The sequence below is a fragment of the Mesoplodon densirostris genome, chromosome 17, assembly GCF_025265405.1.
Source record: "Mesoplodon densirostris isolate mMesDen1 chromosome 17, mMesDen1 primary haplotype, whole genome shotgun sequence".
Lineage (NCBI taxonomy): Eukaryota > Metazoa > Chordata > Mammalia > Artiodactyla > Ziphiidae > Mesoplodon > Mesoplodon densirostris.
In genome coordinates this window covers 18,621,782-18,642,317 of record NC_082677.1, presented here as the reverse complement: position 1 = coordinate 18,642,317, position 20,536 = coordinate 18,621,782, and the positions used below count along the sequence as shown (strand labels likewise).

Sequence of the window (20,536 nt, the reverse complement as noted above, 5' to 3'; positions counted from 1 at the left end):
GTTAACTCATTTAGTCATCACAGCAACCCCATAAGTATTGAGTTAATTTGAAGGCTTTCAACCACAGATTGGGAAACTACATTGCTAAAGGTATGTTAACTATTATTTAAGGGTACAAGGCCCATAGGATTTTCCCTTTTATTATTACTCTAAACCTCTTTAAGTTGGTACCCTAGACCAAGCATGAAGAAGCAGTTGGATAAGGAAGAGGGAAAAGGATTAGGCATTCCAGACAATTTTGTTCAGGTGTTCTTATAATAAGAGGATTTTAGGACACAGACACACATAGAGGGAAGGACCATGTGAAAACACAGGAAAAATACAGCCATTTACATGCTTAGGAGAGGGGCCTCAGAAGAAAGCAGTTTTGAACTTTTAACCTTCAGAGCTATGAGAAAACAAATTTTTGTTCAAGTTCCCCAGACTTGGTACTGTGTTATGGCAGCCCTAGCAAACTAATACGGTAGCCAAGATAATACATCTGTAAATACTGGAAAGCATGTATATATGTTTTTGATTTCTGGGTTGATTTCTTGTTCTGTCTGCTAAACCCTCTACTGAGTTTCAGAAATAGAGCTGTGAGGTACTTGCTTTGTTTTCCTCAGACCTAACTTAATGTCAGTCTTAATGTACAGTGAGGAATGCAAGTTGTGTGTCCTTTGACGTACAGAGGAAAAATTAAATTATATACACAAATTGATGCTGTCTGTAAACACTTTCCTCTTTATTTTTTTCAATGATTATATTTGGTTTTCTAGGTTATTTTTATAAAAATATAGGTGAACATTTTTAGAAATTAATACATCCTTAATGTTCCATAGGTATATATCCCTCAGAATAAACAATTTAAACTGTTAGAGTTCAACAGTAGAAACAAACTTTAAAATGATTTCCTAAATTCAAAAGTTAAATTTTTGTTACCTGCACAGAACAAATTACTTATAATAATTTGGCTTTTTTTTTTCTGTTGTTTCCTTTAGAGATTATATATAGAATATTAACACTAACCTTATATCTTTTACTAAATCCTTTAGGATTTAAAGTAGTGGTACTTTCTGGAACAATAAATAATAGCATGGTTTTTCTGATGGCCATCTTAGGAACTTATGAGTAATTACATTAGAAAACTGATTATTTCCATGGGATTCAGGTTAGGGGCAAAATACCAGACTCCTTACCTCCTGGAAATAGACCTAAATATGTACATATTGTTTTGAAAATTTCAGAGTGATTCTAAGAAGTATTCCTTTAAATCTAGTGCATATTTTCTCATCTGATACACTTTATTGGTGCCATGGGTCATGTGAAAGATTGCTCTTTTTCCTATTCTCGTTTTACATGTAAGAACTTTAACAACAATTCAGTAAAATTGAAGTACATGGCCAAGGAATTTTGTATTTTTGAAATGCAAAAGAATATTTTCAAAGTTATATTTAGCAATGATTAGTAGCGATTGAAAATTAAATGACAAGGTACAATTTATACCTAGGTGTTTATGTTTTTTAAAAATTGTTCACTCATTGTGTTTCCTTTAAAATATATGCAAATATTATTAATAAATGATTATGCCCTGACAGTTGAATAAAGTCAAGTTTTTGTATAACAAAGCATAAATAAATTAATTTTGGCACTTTTATGTAGTACAGATTCCAAAGTGGTACCTAAGTCCTATATTTTTTATTGTAAATGTTCATTTGAATTTGCCTCACTTTAAGTGGTTAGCTGATATAAATTAAGTTTTAAGTCCACTACACTGGGAGTTTTCCATAAGAGAACAGTTGTTTGAATGGTTTTGTAAAATGAAGTAACTTTTTCAATAACACCAATAATCTCTTATTTTACTTTTTAAAAAATAAATCTACATTGGACTAAATGATAGCTCAGGTTTCCTTAGCTCTAACTTTTCCCAGGCTGTATGCCCTGTTTGTTTAGAGGTGTTAATGTCAGGCTTGCTGATTTCTGATATCTGTCTGTGCACCTTGGTCCTTCTCTTTCTTTCCTCACTCCAGAGACGTCTTTTTCTACTATCCTGCTTTTTTTGAAAATTCTTTCTTTCTCTAAGGAAATAATTTTATATTTGAGCCTCTTAAATTTTGTCTGTCTTCTTCCATAACTTCTCCAAGCCACTGTATATTTTAAATTATTTATTAGGGAATATAGGGAGCATTAAATTTTAATTACGTTTTTCTAGATTTTTCTAGTCTTCATTAATGTATATATTAGGCATGGTTATAGCTTTAATCAGTGACATTTTCATTATAGTACTTTTGTGTGTTACTATTTAATGTAACATTTTGTATAAATATTTCCATGTATCATCATAGCCTACTTGTAAGAATAATTTAAAAATCTACATGGTATGGCATTATTTACAGTCATTGTCAACTTTAATCTGCCGTTTGGTGGTAGCCATCTTATCCAAAACATATGTTTCAAGCATATGTTTCTCTGTTATTCAAGAAGTAATGTAAATATTAGTAGTACTGAATATTTAAGTTCAGAATACACTTAAAATGTTCAATAGCTCTACATATCTGTGTTCAGAATGCTAGAAGTTGAACTATTGGCACGTATTCAGGCAGTTGCTTTTATCAATTGTCTACTCACCCCCTGGTGACACTGTTAACTGAAACATTAAAAGCATTTTCACTAAAGAATGACAAAAGAAAACTGCCTGGCTAATCTATCCTGCGAGCTGAGTGAGGTCTTGAGCATGGCACCGTGGATACGGGGATGTAAGAAATGAAAGAAACTGAGTGGAGAAGAGAACATATTTAGTAATTTTATGGAGTGTAATGAAACTGTCAGGTCTGAACTCTGAATTTTTAAAGGGGTTAGGAAATGGAAGATCAGCAGTGCATTTGAGATACATACAAGTATGATCATTTGTTTTTGTGAAATTTGAAGATGTTGAAGAATCTCATTTTCAAAAGTCTAATCAAGTACTTCATAATCATTTTATGATATTGTATTTGTGGAATGTGCTGTGTAATATTTCCCTATGCTAATAGAGACATCAATGATAAGAATCACAAAATGATGGATAATTTGCCAGGGTTCCTCACCTGTCACAATTCTGAGAGTTACTTTGTTTACAAGATTTCTGTGTTCACCAAATTAGATTATATACATCAAGAAACTGCACTAATTCACTTATGGCAGTGCTGGAAACAGTTTGGGGGCATATTTTATCTCAGGTAAAATAACTATCATATGTAGTTGTTGTCTTTCTCCTTATCGCATTGTACTATTGTTTATGATGAGATTATGGAAAATTCTACTGCATCTGTGCAGATGAATGTAAAATGGCATAGGAATCCAGATAATTTGAAGATATGTGAATTCTGCATTTTGAAGCTAGACAAAAATCTCTGTTGATTATTTGCTAGAAACCTATGAGTAGGCTTAGAAATCAGTCAGGCACCTTTATTACAAAGTAGCCCCAGTTTGATCTGTGATGTTGGCAACAATTAAATGATTCTTAACCACACATACATACATACACACATACATACATATGTATGTTAATTTCTTCTAATCAGTCTGCATTTTCTTTAGACTTTTAAAAATAATTATCTCAGTAGGTATTACTCAGTGGCATAACTTGAATCCTATAACTTTCTTTTTCTGCCATAACATGAAGGCAGATATTTTTTTCCTTTTTGTTTACTACTCTAGCTCCATTACCTAGAACAGAGCCTTACATTGTAATAAGACCTCAAGAAATGTTTGTTGAATGAATTCTACATACTTCGCAGTCCTCACTGTTCAGCTGTTTATTCATTGAACAAAAGTTTCTTGAAAACCTATTCTGAGCCGGCTTTAGCATTTTATAAGAAAAGTCAAGGTATTTGCTTTCAGGGAGCTTTTGTTCTAGTGGAGTGGAAATGGCTCAGTAAACAACTAGCCAAATAACTGCACAAAATAATTTCAGATAGTGATAAGTGCTAGCACTTAAAAAATAAAACAGATTGATTTGTTAGCAAATGTGTAAGGGTATATATACCCTAGAATTTAGTGGGCAGGGAAGATCTCTGAGGAGTTGACATTTGAGGTACCTGAGTAATCATGAGCCAGCCTTGGAAAGATCTTGGGTGAAGAGCCATAATTTTACTATTCCCCTAAATAAAACCTGTGTAGAGAGATAAGTTCCTCGAATTTATAAAATGCATTTTATAGTCATCTACTTGCATAAAATCTCCCAAGGTTTGAGAATCTCCTCGGGGGAAAAAAACATCCCCAAGGTGGAAAAGGTGACTAATTTTTCCTCTTGCAGTTTTTGTCTTGGTTCACTCTGATTCCTGTTAGAGCTGTTTTCTCATCCTCCAGCATTTCTTTGCTTTCATTGTTTCTGCTCTTTCCTTCCTTTTATTTTCTTTGAATTAGCTCTACCTTTTCTCACTCATTGGACAGTTAATATATTAATTTTCAATCTTTTCTACGTTTTCCAAGTTTTTCTAATTTTCAAGCTTGTCTAAGTTTTTCTTTAATTTTTTTGAGATATTAATTTTAATTTTAATTTTTTATTTTTTTTAACTTTTTGCTTTATAACAAATTTAATCAGTTATACATATACATATGTTTCCATATCCCCTCCCTTTTGCGTCTCCCTCCCACCCCCCCTATCCCACCCCTCCAGGCGGTCACAAAGCACCGAGCTGATCTCCCTGTGCTATGCGGCTGCTTCCCACTAGCTATCTACCTTACGTTTGGTAGTGTATATATGTCCATGCCGCTCTTTCACTTTGTCACAGCTTGCCCTTCCCCCTCCCCATATCCTCAAGTCCATTCTCTAGTAGGTCTGTGTCTTTATTCCTGTCTTACCCCTATGTTCTTCATGACATTTTTTTTTCTTAAATTCCATATATATGTGTTAGCATACAGTATTTGTCTTTCTCTTTCTGACTTACTTCACTCTGTATGACAGACTCTAGGTCTATCCACCTCATTACAAATAGCTCAATTTCATTTCTTTTTATGGCTGAGTAATATTCCATTGTATATATGTGCCACATCTTCTTTATCCATTCATCCGATGATGGACAATTAGGTTGTTTCCATCTCCGGGCTATTGTAAATAGGGCTGCTATGAACATTTTGGTACATGTCTCTTTTTGAATTATGGTTTTCTCAGGGTATATGCCCAGTAGTGGGATTGCTGGGTCATATGGTAGTTCTATTTGTAGTTTTTTAAGGAACCTCCATACTGTTCTCCATAGTGGCTGTACCAATTCACATTCCCACCAGCAGTGCAAGAGTGTTCCCTTTTTTCCACACCCTCTCCAGCATTTATTGTTTCTAGATTTTTTGATGATGGCCATTCTGACTGGTGTGAGATGATATCTCATTGTAGTTTTGATTTGCATTTCTCTAATGAGTAAAGATGTTGAGCATCCTTTCATGTGTTTGTTGGCAGTCTGTATATCTTCTGTGGAGAAATGTCTATTTAGGTCTTCTGCCCATTTTTGGATTGGGTTGTTTGTTTTTTTGTTATTGAGCTGCATGAGCTGCTTATAAATTTTGGAGATTAATCCTTTGTCAGTTGCTTCATTTGCAAATATTTTCTCCCATTCTGAGGGTTGTCTTTTGGTCTTGTTTATGGTTTCCTTTGCTGTGCAAAAGCTTTTAAGTTTCATTAGGTCCCATGTGTTTATTTTTGTCTTTATTTCCATTTCTCTAGGAGGTGGGTCAAAAAGGATCTTGCTGTGATTTATGTCATAGAGTGTTCTGCCTATGTTTTCCTCTAAGAGTTTGATAGTGTCTGGCCTTACATTTAGGTCTTTAATCCATTTTGAGCTTATTTTTGTGTATGGTGTTAGGGAGTGATCTAATCTCATACTTTTACATGTCCCTATCCAGTTTTCCCAGCACCACTTATTGAAGAGACTGTCCTTTCTCCACTGTACATTCCTGCCTCCTTTATCAAAGATAAGGTGACCATATGTCCGTGGGTTTAACTCTGGGCTTTCTATCCTGTTCCATTGATCTATCTTTCTGTTTTTGTGCCAGTACCATACTGTTTTGATTACTGTAGCTTTGTAGTATAGTCTGAAGTCAGGGAGCCTGATTCCTCCAGCTCCATTTTTCGTTCTCAAGATTGCTTTGGCTATTCGGGGTCTTTTGTGTTTCCATACAAATTGTGAAATTTTTTGTTCTAGTTCTGTGAAAAATGCCAGTGGTAGTTTGATAGGGATTGCATTGAATCTGTAGATTGCTTTGGGTAGTAGAGTCATTTTCACAATGTTGATTCTTCCAATCCAAGAACATGGTACATCTCTCCATCTATTTGTATCATCTTTAATTTCTTTCATCAGTGTCTTATAATTTTCTGCATACAGGTCTTTTGTCTCCTTAGGTAGGTTTATTCCTAGATATTTTATTCTTTTTGTTGCAATGGTAAATGGGAGTGTTTCCTTGATTTCACTTTCAGATTTTTCATCATTAGTATATAGGAATGCCAGAGATTTCTGTGCATTAATTTTGTATCCTGCAACTTTACCAAATTCATTGATTAACTCTAGTAGTTTTCTGGTAGCATCTTTAGGATTCTCTATGTATAGTATCATGTCATCTGCAAACAGTGATAGCTTTACTTCTTCTTTTCCAATTTGGATTCCTTTTATTTCCTTTTCTTCTCTGATTGCTGTGGCTAAAACTTCCAAAACTAGGTTGAATAAGAGTGGTGAGAGTGGGCAACACATCATCCCAAATTGAGGAGCCAGGAGTCAGTGCTGTGCCTCTGAGGTGGGAGAGCCAACTTCAGGACACTGGTCCACAAGAGACCTCCCAGCTCCACATAATATCAAACGGCGAAAATCTTCCAGAGATCTCCATCTCAACACCAGCACCCAGCTTCACTCAACGACCAGCAAGCTACAGTGCTGGACACCCTAAGCCAAACAACTAGCAAGACAGGAACACAACGCCACCCATTAGCAGAGAGGTGACCTAAAATCATAAAAAGTCCGCAGACACCCCAAAACACACCACCAGACGTGGACCTGCCCACCAGAAAGACAAGATCCAGCCTCATCCACCAGAACACAGGCACTAGTCCCCTCCACCACGAAGCCTACACAACCCACTAAACCAACCTTAGCCACTGGGGACAGACACCAAAAACAATGGGAACTACGAACCTGCAGCCTGCAAAAAGGAGACCCCAAACACAGTAACATAAGCAAAATGAGAAGACAGAAAAACACACAGCAGGAGAAGGAGCAAGATAAAAACCCACCAGATCTAACAAATGAAGAGGTAATAGGCAGTCTACCTGAAAAAGAATTCAGAATAATGATGGTAAAGATGATCCAAGATTCTATTTCCCAGATCCAAAATCTTGGAAATAGAATAGACAAAATGCAAGAACAGTTAACAAGGACCTAGAAGAACTAAAGATGAATCAAGCATCGATTAAAAACACAATACATGAAATAAAAAAATACTCTAGATGGGATCAATAGCAGAATAACTGAGGCAGAAGAACGGATAAGTGAGGTGGAAGATAAAATAGTGGAAATAACTGCTGCAGAGCAAAATAAAGAAAAAAGAATGAAAAGAACAGAGGACAGTCTCAGAGACCTCTGGGACAACATTAAACGCACCAACGTTCGAATTATAGGGGTTCCAGAAGAAGAAGAGAAAAAGCAAGGGACTGAGAAAATATTTGATGAGATATTAATTTTTATTTAAACCTCTGGTTAGTGAAAATTACTCTGGTGAAGGTTAAAGACTACCAATGCAGAATTTAAAATACCCATTTCTATCACTATTCATAAATTTGAATTTATAACTGCTTTCTTCCACACCTTCCAGAAACCCATATGATAATTTTAATGAAAGTCCCTAATGAAAGTGATGCCATTATATTTTGCCTTGAAATTTATACCAAAAAAATATTTCAGATTATATTTAAGTAGAAACATAGCGCTTTATGATACATTTCCTATAAAAAGAAAAAATAAGTACTGGTTCTTTTGAGGTCAGAAAGTAAATTTTTCTAATTAATTTATTTATGTATTTATTTTTGGCTGCATTGGGTCTTCGTTGCTGCGCACAGGCTTTTTCTAGTTGCAGTGAGCAGGAACTACTCTTTGTTGTGTGCAGTCTTCTCATCGTGGTGGCTTCTCTTGTTGCAGAGCACGGGCCCTAGGTGCGCGGCCTTCAGTAGTTATGGCCCACAGGCTCTCAAGCGCAGGCTCAGTAATTGTGGCGCATGAGCTTCGTGGCTCCGCGGCATGTTGGATCTTCCTGGAGCAGGAATGGAACCCACGTCACCTGCATTGGCAGGCAGATTCTTAACCACTGCGCCACCAGGGAAGTCCCAGAAAGTAAACTTTAATTCAAGGATTTTTCTTAACAATGAATGGAATTCTTTTTCTTTTTCTTTTTTTAATATTTACTTATTTATTTTGTCCACGATGGGTCTTAGTTGCAGCATGCGGGATCTTCGTTGCCGCGTGTAGGATCTCTGTGTGTGTGTGTGTGTGTGTATTTGTGTATGTATAACACAACTTCCTTATCCATTCTCATTCGTCAGTGGACACTTAGGCTGTTTCCATGTCTTGGCTATTGTACATAATGCTGCAGTGAAAATGGTATGCAGATTTCTCTTTGACATAGTGTTTTCATTTCCTTCGGATATATACCCCCAAGTGGAATTACTGGGTTATATGGTAGTTCTATTTAATTTTTTGAGGAATTTCCATACTGTTTCCTATAGTGGCTGTGCTAATTTATATTTCCATCTATAGTGCACAAGGGTTCTCTACATCCTTCCCTGCATTTGTCATCTCTTGTCTTTTCAATGATGGCCATGCTGACAGGTGTGAGGTAATATCATTATGGTTTTGATTTGCATTTCCCTAATGATAAATGATGTTGAGCACCTTTTCATGTACCTGTTGACCATTTGTATATCTTTGGGAAAACGTCTATTCTGGTCCTTTGCCCATTTTTAATTGCATTATTTGTTTTTTGTCTTGTTTTTTTATAAATTTATTTATTTTTGGCTGCGTTGGGTCTTTATTGCTGCACATGGGCTTTCTTTAGTTGCAGTGAGCGGGGGCTACCCTTCGTTGTGGTGCACAGCCTTCTCGTTGCTGTGGCTTTTCTTGTTGCAGAGCTCGGGCTCTAGGCGCGCGGGCTTCAATAGTTGTGGCACGTGGGCTCAGTAGTTGTGGCTCGTGGGCTCTATAGCGCAGGCTCAGTAGTTGTAGCGCACGGGCATAGTTGCTCTGTGGCATGTGGGATCTTCCCGGACCAGGGCTTGAACCCGTGTTCCCTGCATTGGCAGGCGAGTTCTTAACCACTGCACCACCAGGGAAGTCCCATTATTTGGTTTTTTGCTATTGAGCTGTAGGAGTTATTTATATATTTTGGATATTAACCCCTTATCAAATATATGATTTGCAAATATTTTTTTCCATTCTATCAGGTGTCTTTTAATTTTGTTGATCATTTCTGTTGCCATGTAGAAGCTTTGTAGTTTGATGTACTCCCACTTGTTTGGTTGGTTTTTTGTTTGTTTGTTTGTTTTTGCTGTATGCGGGCTTCTCCCGTTGCGGAGCACAGGCTCCAGACGCGCAAGCTCAGCAGCCATGGCTCACGGGCCCAGCTGCTCCGCGGCATGTGGGATCCTCCCGGACCGGGGCACGAACCCGTGTCCCCTGCATCGGCAGGTGAACTCTCAACCACTGTGCCACCAGGGAAGCCCCACTTGTTTATTTTTTTTATTATTATTATTTTTTGCGGTACGCGGGCCTCTCACCGCTGCGGCCTCTCCCGTAGCGGAGCACAGGCTCCAGACGCGCAGGCTCAGCGGCCATCTCACGGGCCCAGCCTCTCCGCGGCATGCGGGATCCTCCCGGACCGGGGCACGAACCCGCGTCCCCTGCATCAGCAGGCGGACTCTCAACCACTGCGCCACCACGGAAGCCCGCCACTTGTTTATTTTTGATTTTGTTGTTTGTGCTTTAGATGTCATATCCAAAAACTCATTGCTAAGACCCATGTCAAGGAGCTTTTTTCCTATGTATTCATCTAGGATTTTTATGGTTTCAGGTGTTACATTTAAGTCCTTAATCCATTTTGAGTTAATTTTTGTGAGTGGTGTAAGATAGAGGTCTTAGTTTCATTCTTTTACATGTGACTATCCAATTTTCCTAGCACCACTCATTGAAGAAACTGTGGGTTCTACATTGGGTATATGTGGCTCCCTTGTCAAATGTTAGTTGTCCATATATGCCTGGGTTTGTTTCTGGGCTCTCGATTCTGTTCCATTGGTTTGTGTTTCTGTTTTTATGCCAGTACCATACTGTTTGTTACTATATCTTTACACTACAGCTTGAAATCAGGAAGTGTGATGCATCCCACTTTATTCCTCTTTCTCAGAATTGCTTTGGCTATTTGGGGTCTTTTGTGGTTCCATATAAATCTTAGGATTATTTTTTTCTACTATAAAAAAAGATGCCATCGGAATCTTCATGGGGATTGCAGTGAATCTATTGATAGCTTTGGGTAGTGTGTGCATTTTAACAATATTAATTCTTCTAATCCATGAACACAGGTTACCTTTACATTTATTTGTGTCTTCTTTGATTTCTTTCATAAATGTTTTGTAGTTTTCAGCGTAGAGATCCTTCACCTCCCTGGTTAAATTTATTCCTAAGTATTTTATTGTTTTTGATGCTATCGTAAATGGGATAGTTTTTTAAATTTTTTCAGATAATTCACTGTTACTGTATAGAAATGATACTGTTTTTGCATGAGAATTTTGTATCTTGCAACTTCAGTGAGTTTGTTGATTAGACCTAACAGTTTTTTGGGGGGGAGTCTTTTAAGATTTTCTGTGTATAAAATTATGTCATCTGCCAAAAGAGAAAGTTTTACTTCTTCCTTTCCAATTTTGATGTCTTTTATTACCTTTTCTTTCCTGATTGCTCTGGCTTGGACTTCTAGTACTGTGTTGAAAAGGAGTGGTAAACGTGGGCACCCTTGTTTTGTTCCTTATTTTAGAGAAAAAGTTTTCAGCTTTTCACCATTGCATGGGCTTGTCATATATGGCTTTTATTATGTTGAGATACTTTCCTTCTATACCTAATTTGTTCAGAGCTTTTATGATGAACAGATGTTGAATTTTGTCAAATGCTTTTTCCTCGTCTATTGAGATGATCTTTTTAATTTCATTCTATCAAGGTGATGTATCACGTGTATTGATTTGTGTATGGTGAACCATCCTTGTGCCCAGCAATAAATCTCACTTGATCATGATGAATAGTCCTTTTAATGTGCTGCTGACTTTGATTTGTGGTTACCCTGTTTTTCAAGTATGTTAACCCCTTCCTCCATCTGCTTGCTTTAGACTGATAATCATATAGTCTCAAACACATTCTAAAAAAGAAGAATCTACATTTTCTTACTCTCCTCCTCTATATTTTATGATTTTGATGTCCTCTTTTACATCTTCATGTTTATCCTTTTGCTGTTCCTTGTGTTTATCATTACTTCCACAAATAGATTTTTTTTTCTTTTTGATCTGTATACTGGCTTATTTAAGTGATTTACTTTCCAACTGTTACTTCCTCTTTTCTGTATCTTCTTCTTTTATATTTAGAGAAGACCTTTCAATATTTATTTTAGGGTAGGTTTAGTATTACTTTATTCTTTCAGTTTTTGCTTGTCTGAGAAATTCTTTCTCTCTCTCCTTCTATTCTAAATGATAATTCTGCTGGGTCGAGTATTCTAGGTTGCAGATTTTTCCCTTTCAAGACTTTGAATATATTTCGCCACTCCCTTCTGGCCTGCAGCATTTCTGTAGAGAAATCACCTGATAGCCTTATGGGGGGTTCCCTTTTAATTAACTCTTTGTTTTTCTCTTGTTGCCTTTAGAATCCTCTTTTTTTAATTTTTGCCATTTTTATTGTATGTCTTGGTGTAGGTCTGTTTGGGTTCATCTTGTTTGGGACCCTCTGTGCTTCCTGTGTCTGAATATTTGTTTCTTTCTTTAAGTTTGGGAAGTTTTCAGCCATAATTTCTTCAAATATATTTTCAATATCCTTTTCTCTGTCTTCTCCTTCTGGAATTCCTATTAATGCATAGATTGGCATGCTTTATATTATCCCATAGGTCTCTTATATTGCTTTTATTTTTTTTCTCATTTGGCTTTCTGTCTGCTGTTCTGATTGGATGATTTCCATTATTCTATCTTCCAGATCACTTATTCATTTTTCTGCATTATTCGTTCTGCTATTCATTGCCTTTAGCTCAGCTTTCGTCTCGCAAATGAATTTTCCAATGTGCTGCTCAATTTGGTTTGCTAGTATCTTGTGGAGAATTTTTACATCTATATTCATCAGGAATAATGGCCTGTAGTGTGCTTTTCTTGTAGTATCCTTTTCTGGCTTTGGTATCAGGGTAAAGCTGGTCTCATAAAATGAGTTTAGGAGTATTCCCTCCTCTTCAGTTTTTTGGAAGAGGTTGAAAAGGATTGCCATTAGTTCTTCTTAAAATGTTGGGTAAAATTCACCAGTGAAGCCATCTGCTCCTGGGCTTTTCTTCATTGAGAGATTTTTGATTAGTGATTTAATCTCCTTACTGGTAACTGGTCTGCTCAGATTTTCTGTTTCTTCCTGACTCAGTCTTGGTAAGGTGTATGTTTCTAGGAATTTTTCTGTTTCTTTTTAGTTGTCCAGTTTGTTGGCATATAGTTATTCATAGCCTCGTATGATCCTTTGTAATTCTGTGGTATCAGTTGAGTTGTAATGTTTCTTCTTTCATTTATAATTTTGTTGATTTGGGTCCTATTTTTTCCTTGGTTAGTCTAACCAAAGGTCTGTCTGTTTGCAGATGGCATGATCCTCTATATAGAAAATCCCAGGGGACTTCCCTGGCGGTCCAGTGGTTGAAACTTCACCTTCCAGTGCAGGGGGTGCAGTTTCGATCCCTGGTCAGGGAGCTAAGATCCCACATGCCTTGCCCCCAAAAAACCAAAACAAAAGCAATATTGTAACAAATTCAATAAAGACTTTAAAAATGGTCCACCTCAAAAAAGAAAAAAATTTTTTGAAAAGAAAATCCCAAAGAGTCCTTGCAAAACTGACTAGAGCTAATAAACACATTCAGCAAAGTTGCAGGGTACAAGATCAACAAAAAAAATTCAGCTATGTTTCTACACATCAGCAGTGAAGAATCTGAAAAGGAAATTAAGAAAATAATTCCATTTACAGTAGCATCCAAGAGAATAAAATACATAGTAATAAATATTCCCAAGTTGGTGAAAGACTTGTATGTGGAAAACTACAGAAATGTGCTGAAAGAAATTAAAGATGACTTAACTAAATAAAAAGACATCCCATGTTCATGGACTGGAAAACTTAATATTGTAAAGATGGTAACACTGACCAAAGGAAGGCACAGAGTCAATACAATCTTTATTAAAATTCCAGCGGCCTTGTTTGCAGAAATGAAGAAGCTGATCCTTAAATTCATATGGAATTGCAAGGGGCCCCAATAGCCAAAACAATCTTGAAAAAGAACAACAAAGTTGTTCAACAACTAAAACTTCTTGATTTTAAACCTACTACAAAGCTACAGTAGTCAAAATAGTATGGTACTGGCATAAGAATAGATATATATAGGCCAATGGAATAGAATTGAGAGTCCACAAATAAACCCATATCTCTATGGCCAATTTGTTTCAGACAAGGGTGCCAAAACTGTTCAGTGGGGAAAGAATAGTCTCTTCACAAAACGGTGCTGGGACAACTGGATATCCACATGCAAAAGAATGAAATTACACCACTACTTCACACCATATAGAAAAGGGAACTGAAATGAATCAACAACCTAAATAAGCTAAAACTATAAAACTCTTAGAAGAAAGGAAGAGTTCATCTTCATGACCTTGGACTCTAAGTGGAGTCTTAGATATGACACCAAACTTACAAGCAACAACAACAGCAAAAAAAAAATTAGATAAATTGTACTTCATCAAAATTAAAAATGCTTGTACATAAAAAGAACATTATGAAGGAAGTGAAAAGACAACTTCCAGAATGGGATAAAATATTCTCAAATCTTGTGTCTGATAAGGGTCTAGTATCCACAGTATATGAAGAGCTTTTACAACTCAACAAAAACAGACAACACAATTTAAATTGGGCAAATGACTTGAATACACATTTCTCCCAAGAAGATACACAGATAGCCAAGAAACACATGACACAATGCTCAACATCATTTGTCAGGGATGTTAGGGAAATGCAAATCAGAACCACAGTGAGATATTACTTTATATCCACTGGATATCTATAATCAAAATAACAAGCATTGGCAAGAGTCTAGAGAAATTGGAATCCTTGTATATTGTTACTGGGCATGTGAAATGATGCAGCTGCATAAGGAGCATTTGGTGGTTCCTCAAAAAGTTAAATGTAGCATTACTATGTTACCCAGCAGTTCCACTCCTGGGTGCATACCCCCAAAATTGAAAAGAGGAACTCAAATATTTGTACATGAATGTTTACCATAGCACGATTCTCAATAACCAGAAGGTTGAAAACAGTCCAGTTGTTTATCAGTGTGGATACAGAATGGATACATAAATTGTAGTATATCCATACAGTAGAATGTTATTTAACCATAAAATGAAGTACTGATACATGCTACAGCCTGGATGAACCTTAAAAACGTTAATGCTAAGTGAAAGAAACCAGTCATAAAGGATCACATATTGTATGATTCTGTTTATATGATACATAGAAATGGGTAAATCCATAGAGACAGAAGGCAAATTGGTGGTTATCAGGGTCTTAAAGAGGGAAAAAGTAGAGTGATTCCTGAATGGAAATAGTGTAGTAAAATGTTTTGAAACTAGAAGAGGTGGTGGTTGCACAACATTGTGAATGTACTAAATGCCTAGAATTGTACACTTTAATATTGATTTATAATTAATATGTGAATTTCACCTCACTGAAAATATTAATAGTGACACTAATGGATTATAATAACATCAATTTTTAAAAGAATCCATGAGCCCATACTCATACTAAGAAACATATAAAGTTGGGGTGTAGAATAAGGGGAAGAATTCAGAAAAGTAGTCTCTTCTTAATAGAAGAATGCTAACTAGTAACTACAGAAAGAATGGGGTTTTTTTAATTGCCATTTTACAGCTACCACAATAATGTTTAGTAGTAATTGTTGAAACCATTGGGTGAAAGACTGTTAGGAAATAGAATATTCAGAGAGTCTCAAAGTATCACCATATTGATTGTTTATTACTTTCAAAGGGAAATGGCATCTTTATAATAGAGACATCTAAGAGATAATCACCTAAAACCAAGTGATCAAACTTAACACCACTCAGGTATTCTAAAATGGTATATCAAAAAAAGAGTGAGTGTGAGAGTGAGCAAATATGGCAACCCATTAACAATTGGTGAATCTAGGTGAGGGATATATGGGCATTCATTGAATCAATCCTGCAGTTTTTCTGTACATTTGAAATATTATAGAATAAAAGTTGGGGTAAAGATGAAATTTGAATAGGACCCTTCCCTGTTTAATAGCCTTGCCTAAAGGTTTAACTCCTTAGCTTTATATTTAAGGATCTTCATGATCTAGCCCCTGCTTATCCTCCCAGTTTTATCTCTTTCCATTGCATTTCTCAAACTAGTTTAGACTTTAGCTATGCCATACTTCTTCCCATTTTCAAGTTGTCCGTGATCAATTTACAGACCTTCTAGAGAATGGGCTTGAGGATACGGGAAGGGGGAAGGGTAAGCTGGGACAAAGTGAGAGTGTGGCATGGACATATATACACTACCAAACGTAAAATAGATAGCTAGTGGGAAGCAGCCACATAGCACAGGGAAATCAGCTCGGTGCTTTGTGACCACCTAGAGGGGTGGGATAGGGAGGGTGGGAGGGAGGGAGAAGCAAGAAGGAAGAGATATGGGGACATATGTATATGTATAACTGATTCACTTTGTTATAAAGCAGAAACTAACACACCATTGTGAAGCAATTATACTCCAATAAAGATGTTTAAAAAAAAATTATCCGTGATCCCTTTCACCCCCGTGACTTCATACATGCTATTGTGTGCTTCTCCTGGAATGTTCTCTCCCCATCTTTAGCTTGTTAATTCTTGGTTGTCCCTGTGAACATTATATAGCTATCATCTCCTCCAGGAATCTTCCTTCATCATTGTGGGCTGAGTGGAACCTATAGTACATTGTTCATATCTCTGTTACATCTCTTATTACACTGTACAGTTAATTGGCTGAGTACTTGCCTGTTTCACAAGACGGTGTATTCCTTGAGTCCTTGGACTGTGATTTATTTTTCTTCTTGATGTTCATAGTGCATATAAGAGTAGGTACCACACAGTGGGTGTTTAATAAATGATTTTTAGATAAATGAATAAATTTAACCTCCTACCATTTTCCTGAACATCTTATTATAATTTAAAAGAGTTTATCCTTTTTTACTTAATATCAGGGTATATCAGTTGTATGTGTACCATGTTTGGTTTTCTTAGTTTTATTTCTTTTTCCCAACTTTGTAGTGAATGAATTCATTACAGGAATTATTAGTATTTTATAGAATTCCATAGTACAACCAGTACTGATAGAGGATCATAATTAAAAGAGGTAACATACATGTAAAGCAGACAGCATAGTGTGACACAGTAAGCACTACTTTAGGTCTTGAACCCCATTAAGAATTTAGTGAAATCTAATGAAAATAGTGAACCCTTCTGTAGAAAATTGTAATATCTACAGAGAATTTCATATATAATTCTGTGTGGTTCACAAACCCTTTGAATAGATATCTATGGCCCCCAGGTTAAGAACTCCTGTGCTTTAACCCAGTGCTGGCCTCAGGTATCATCCTTCAGTAATTCACTACCTCTACTAAGTTCTAACACTAATAAGGAAAGGAGTGAAAGAAACATAATGGGTTAAAAATTTTTTTAAAGAACGATGGATTTGTTTGAGATTGATTAAAAAATGTATTGGAAATAAAAACAAACTGAAAATCCTCCAGCCCACTTTCAAAATTTTAAGTTTTCTTTAAAACAACTGTTGGATCACAGAGGGAATGAAGAAGTAAATGGCAGAAAATCTAAAAAACAATAGTGAAAATATTCTCTATGGTTAAACTGAGTAAAATTCATGGTTTTAAGTGCATATATTACTAAAGAAAGAATAAAATATTCAACTGAAAAAGTTAGAAAAACAACATGGTAAGCCTAAGGAAAACAGAAGAAAGGAAATAATAAAAGTTGAAAATAGAAATTAATGCATTAAAAGAAGCCTACTTAGATGACCGTTGTAACCTCCTGATGAAGAGTTCTTCCTATATCTGGTTGCTACACTGCAGCCAGGGCGATCCACCATAACATTACCTGCTTACGTAACTCTTCCTTGCCCTTAGAATGGCTCACAAGACCCTTCTTAACCCAACTCCTGTCTACCTTTCCCCATATTTCTAACCTTTTTCCTGCATCGTTTCCCCAACCCTTATCTCCGCCTGCCCCATTCTCCAACCATATAGAACTATAGAACTTCTTTTGGTTCATTGAATTTGATAAACTATTGATGATGTTTCCTTTCCTGGAGGTTTGCATTTGCTCTTCTCTATACCTTAAAGGCCTTCCCACTCTTCTTGCCTAGCTAGTTCCTTCTCAGTCTTCAGGACTCAGCTTAACTTTTACATTCTCTAGAAAGCCATTAAATACACAAACACACACACACGTGCCTATACATGTACACACACATGCTCAGGTAACAGACTAATTTAAGTACTTGGTCCTGTGTGCTCTGATAGTGCTTAACTTCTGTCATAGCACTTATCACCAGTCAATGTCAAAGAAATGTTTGAAGAAGAGTAGTAATCGAGGTACACCATCAGAAAACATATTTCTAAGGTTACAGTGTTTAAAATGATTAAAATAAAAACATACTTCCAAAGCTACTTTTGCCAAAGTAGATAGTGTTATGGATGAGACAGGCCAGAAGAGTATATTGTGTGCTAAAGGAGCTATCTTAAATTTAGCAAATTGTATTGGTTAGCTCTCTAAGGAAGAAAAATATTTTTGGATCTTCTCCAGATAAATTTGAGGTGCCTTAAAGAACTAAATATAAGCAATTAAATTATATAAAACTAGAAGAAAAGAAAAACTAGCATTTTTATCAAACCTAAAGGTCAGCGTTGTCCAATGGAAATATAATGCCAATCACATAAGTAATTTAAAAAATGTTAGTAGCCACATTAAAAAGTAAAAACAGGAAAAATTAATTGTAATAATTTTTTATTAACCGAATATGTCCAGAATATTATTTCAATATGTAATCAATATAAAAATTAACAACAAGATATTTTACATGGTTGGGTTCTTTTGTACTAAGTCTTTGAAATCCAGTGTGTATTTTACACCTATGGCACATCTCCATATAGGCAAAGACAAGCGACATTTCAAGTGCTTGATAGCCAGCCACAAGTTAAATTTAGAAGCAATAGAAGGTGTCACAAAGGAAAAAATAGGTAACATTGGCTACAGGAAAATAAACAATTAAAAAATTTGAGAAGACAAAATGGGAAAATATTTGCAGCATAATATAGTATATTATTATTATTACTACCATTATTATTCAGAGAATTCATATGAATTGCTAAGAACATTTAAGACCCCAAAAGATTAAGATGTCAGACAGCCAGTTTACAAAAGAGCCAGTAGCAAATGTAAAGATAGAATTTAACCTCATTAATAATCAAAAAAGTGCAAATTAAATGATAGTAATATACTGTTTTCATCTATCAAGGTAGCAAAGATTTTAAAACTATAATTTTTAGGGGTGCAGAGAATGTGGTTAAATGGTGTTCTCATAGACTGAGGAGGAATGTGAATTTGTAAAACCCTTTTAAAAAGTAGTTTACCAACAGATACGGGAATTCTATTTCTGGGAATATATCATAAGGAAATAATACTAATTATAGAGATGGGAAAACTACATACCAAAATGCTCACTACCTAAATTCTTTAATTAAGAGAATGGTTAAGTAGTTGATGGTATAAACATTCGATGACATACTTTGAATAATAACATGGAAAAGTCTTTTTTTAATATTAAACCAAAAAAAGACACAAAATTGGAGGTCTTATTTTTTCCCCCTTATATTTAAGGGGGGAAATTAAGCCTATGCATAGAGAACAAGACTAAGAAATTTATGAGAATGCTAACAACGTTTATTAGGATGGAGGGACTTCAGTTTTTTTCCAGTTTTTTGTTTTTCAGATGTCATAAGATTAGTGTGTATTACCTATAAAATAAAAAGAAAACTACTCAAAATTATGGGATTAATTTAACATATTTTTAAATATATTGCTAATTTGAGATGTCATACTAATTCAGGGGTGCCATCTTATTCTCTACCTATCAATTTATACTTTATTTTTAGAAAAACACAATACTTTACAATTGGTGAAGTAGGCATAGATGATCCAAATATTCGGTAGTTTGACTCCATCTTTGTTTCAGAGTGAAATTTATTGACTTTCCAAGAAAATTGTGCCTCTGTCTTTTTTTATTCCCTTACTTTTGGCTTGAGTCTGACCTCCAGAAAAATGAAGTAATTAATACTTTTCAACAAATGTGTAATCCCCATTTTCCTTCCCAGTTCCATATGATTAAATAGCTCACATCTACTCTCTTCCTAGCAACATTTAATATCTTGATATACTGATTTACTGTGTTGCTCTTTTGATTAATACTTCTTCCCCTCATTTTAAGGTTATCCTGGTACAAGTTAACCCAGGGGAAGCATTTACAATAAGAAGAGAAGATGGACAGTTTCAGTGCATTACAGGTAAGAATGGTTATTGTCATTTGAGACAAGACTAAAATTTATGATACATAAAAGTGTACGTGCTTGTAGTTTCTTCCTTTCTTTCTCACTACCACCACAACAAGGCACAAACTCTGAATACTTTATGGCATAACTATTACAGTAGCATCTTAATTAGTCTCTTTGCCCTGGTTTCTTGATTAATCCTACTATAATGTCACTCCCCTGCTCAGAAATCTTCAGTGAATCTAGTTCAGGTTCCTTAGTCTTTTTGAAAGATCATTTCATCTTTTGCTTGCTTCCCACTTTCCTTTCAATACTGTTTCCCTTCAATCTTGCTAAGTTGGTTTATTCACCGTCTCTGAACCTTTCTTGTACTTACTGTATTCTGCTTCTTATCTAGAATTTACCCATATCACCACTACCCCCAGCCTATCCAAATGCTTCCAGACTGAGCTCAGATCTTATCTTTAAAAGGTTTTTTATAAAGTCTTTAGTAAGCATCCCTTCCACACTACTTACTAGCCAACAACCCTCCCCACACACACACATTTGTGCCAAACAAAAATGTCTCCAGATATCACCAAATGTTCCCTGGGAGGCAAAATCACCCCTAGCTGAGAACCACCACTCTGTGTGAAGATGAGAGCAATAAAAAGGTCACTAGCTTTGGAATTAGAGA

At 35.8% G+C, this 20,536-nt stretch overlaps 1 protein-coding gene across 6 annotated transcripts in view; it reads left to right on the top strand.

Annotated features, from left to right (window-relative positions):
- Positions 1–20,536, top strand: part of FNDC3A (fibronectin type III domain containing 3A) — a 173,176-nt gene that overhangs the window by 44,603 nt on the left and 108,037 nt on the right. For all 6 annotated transcript variants that reach the window (XM_060079607.1, XM_060079603.1, XM_060079604.1 and 3 more), the window contains one exon: positions 19,800–19,875. In XM_060079607.1, coding sequence (XP_059935590.1) covers positions 19,800–19,875 — 76 coding nt within the window. The remainder of the gene's footprint in view (positions 1–19,799; positions 19,876–20,536) is intronic.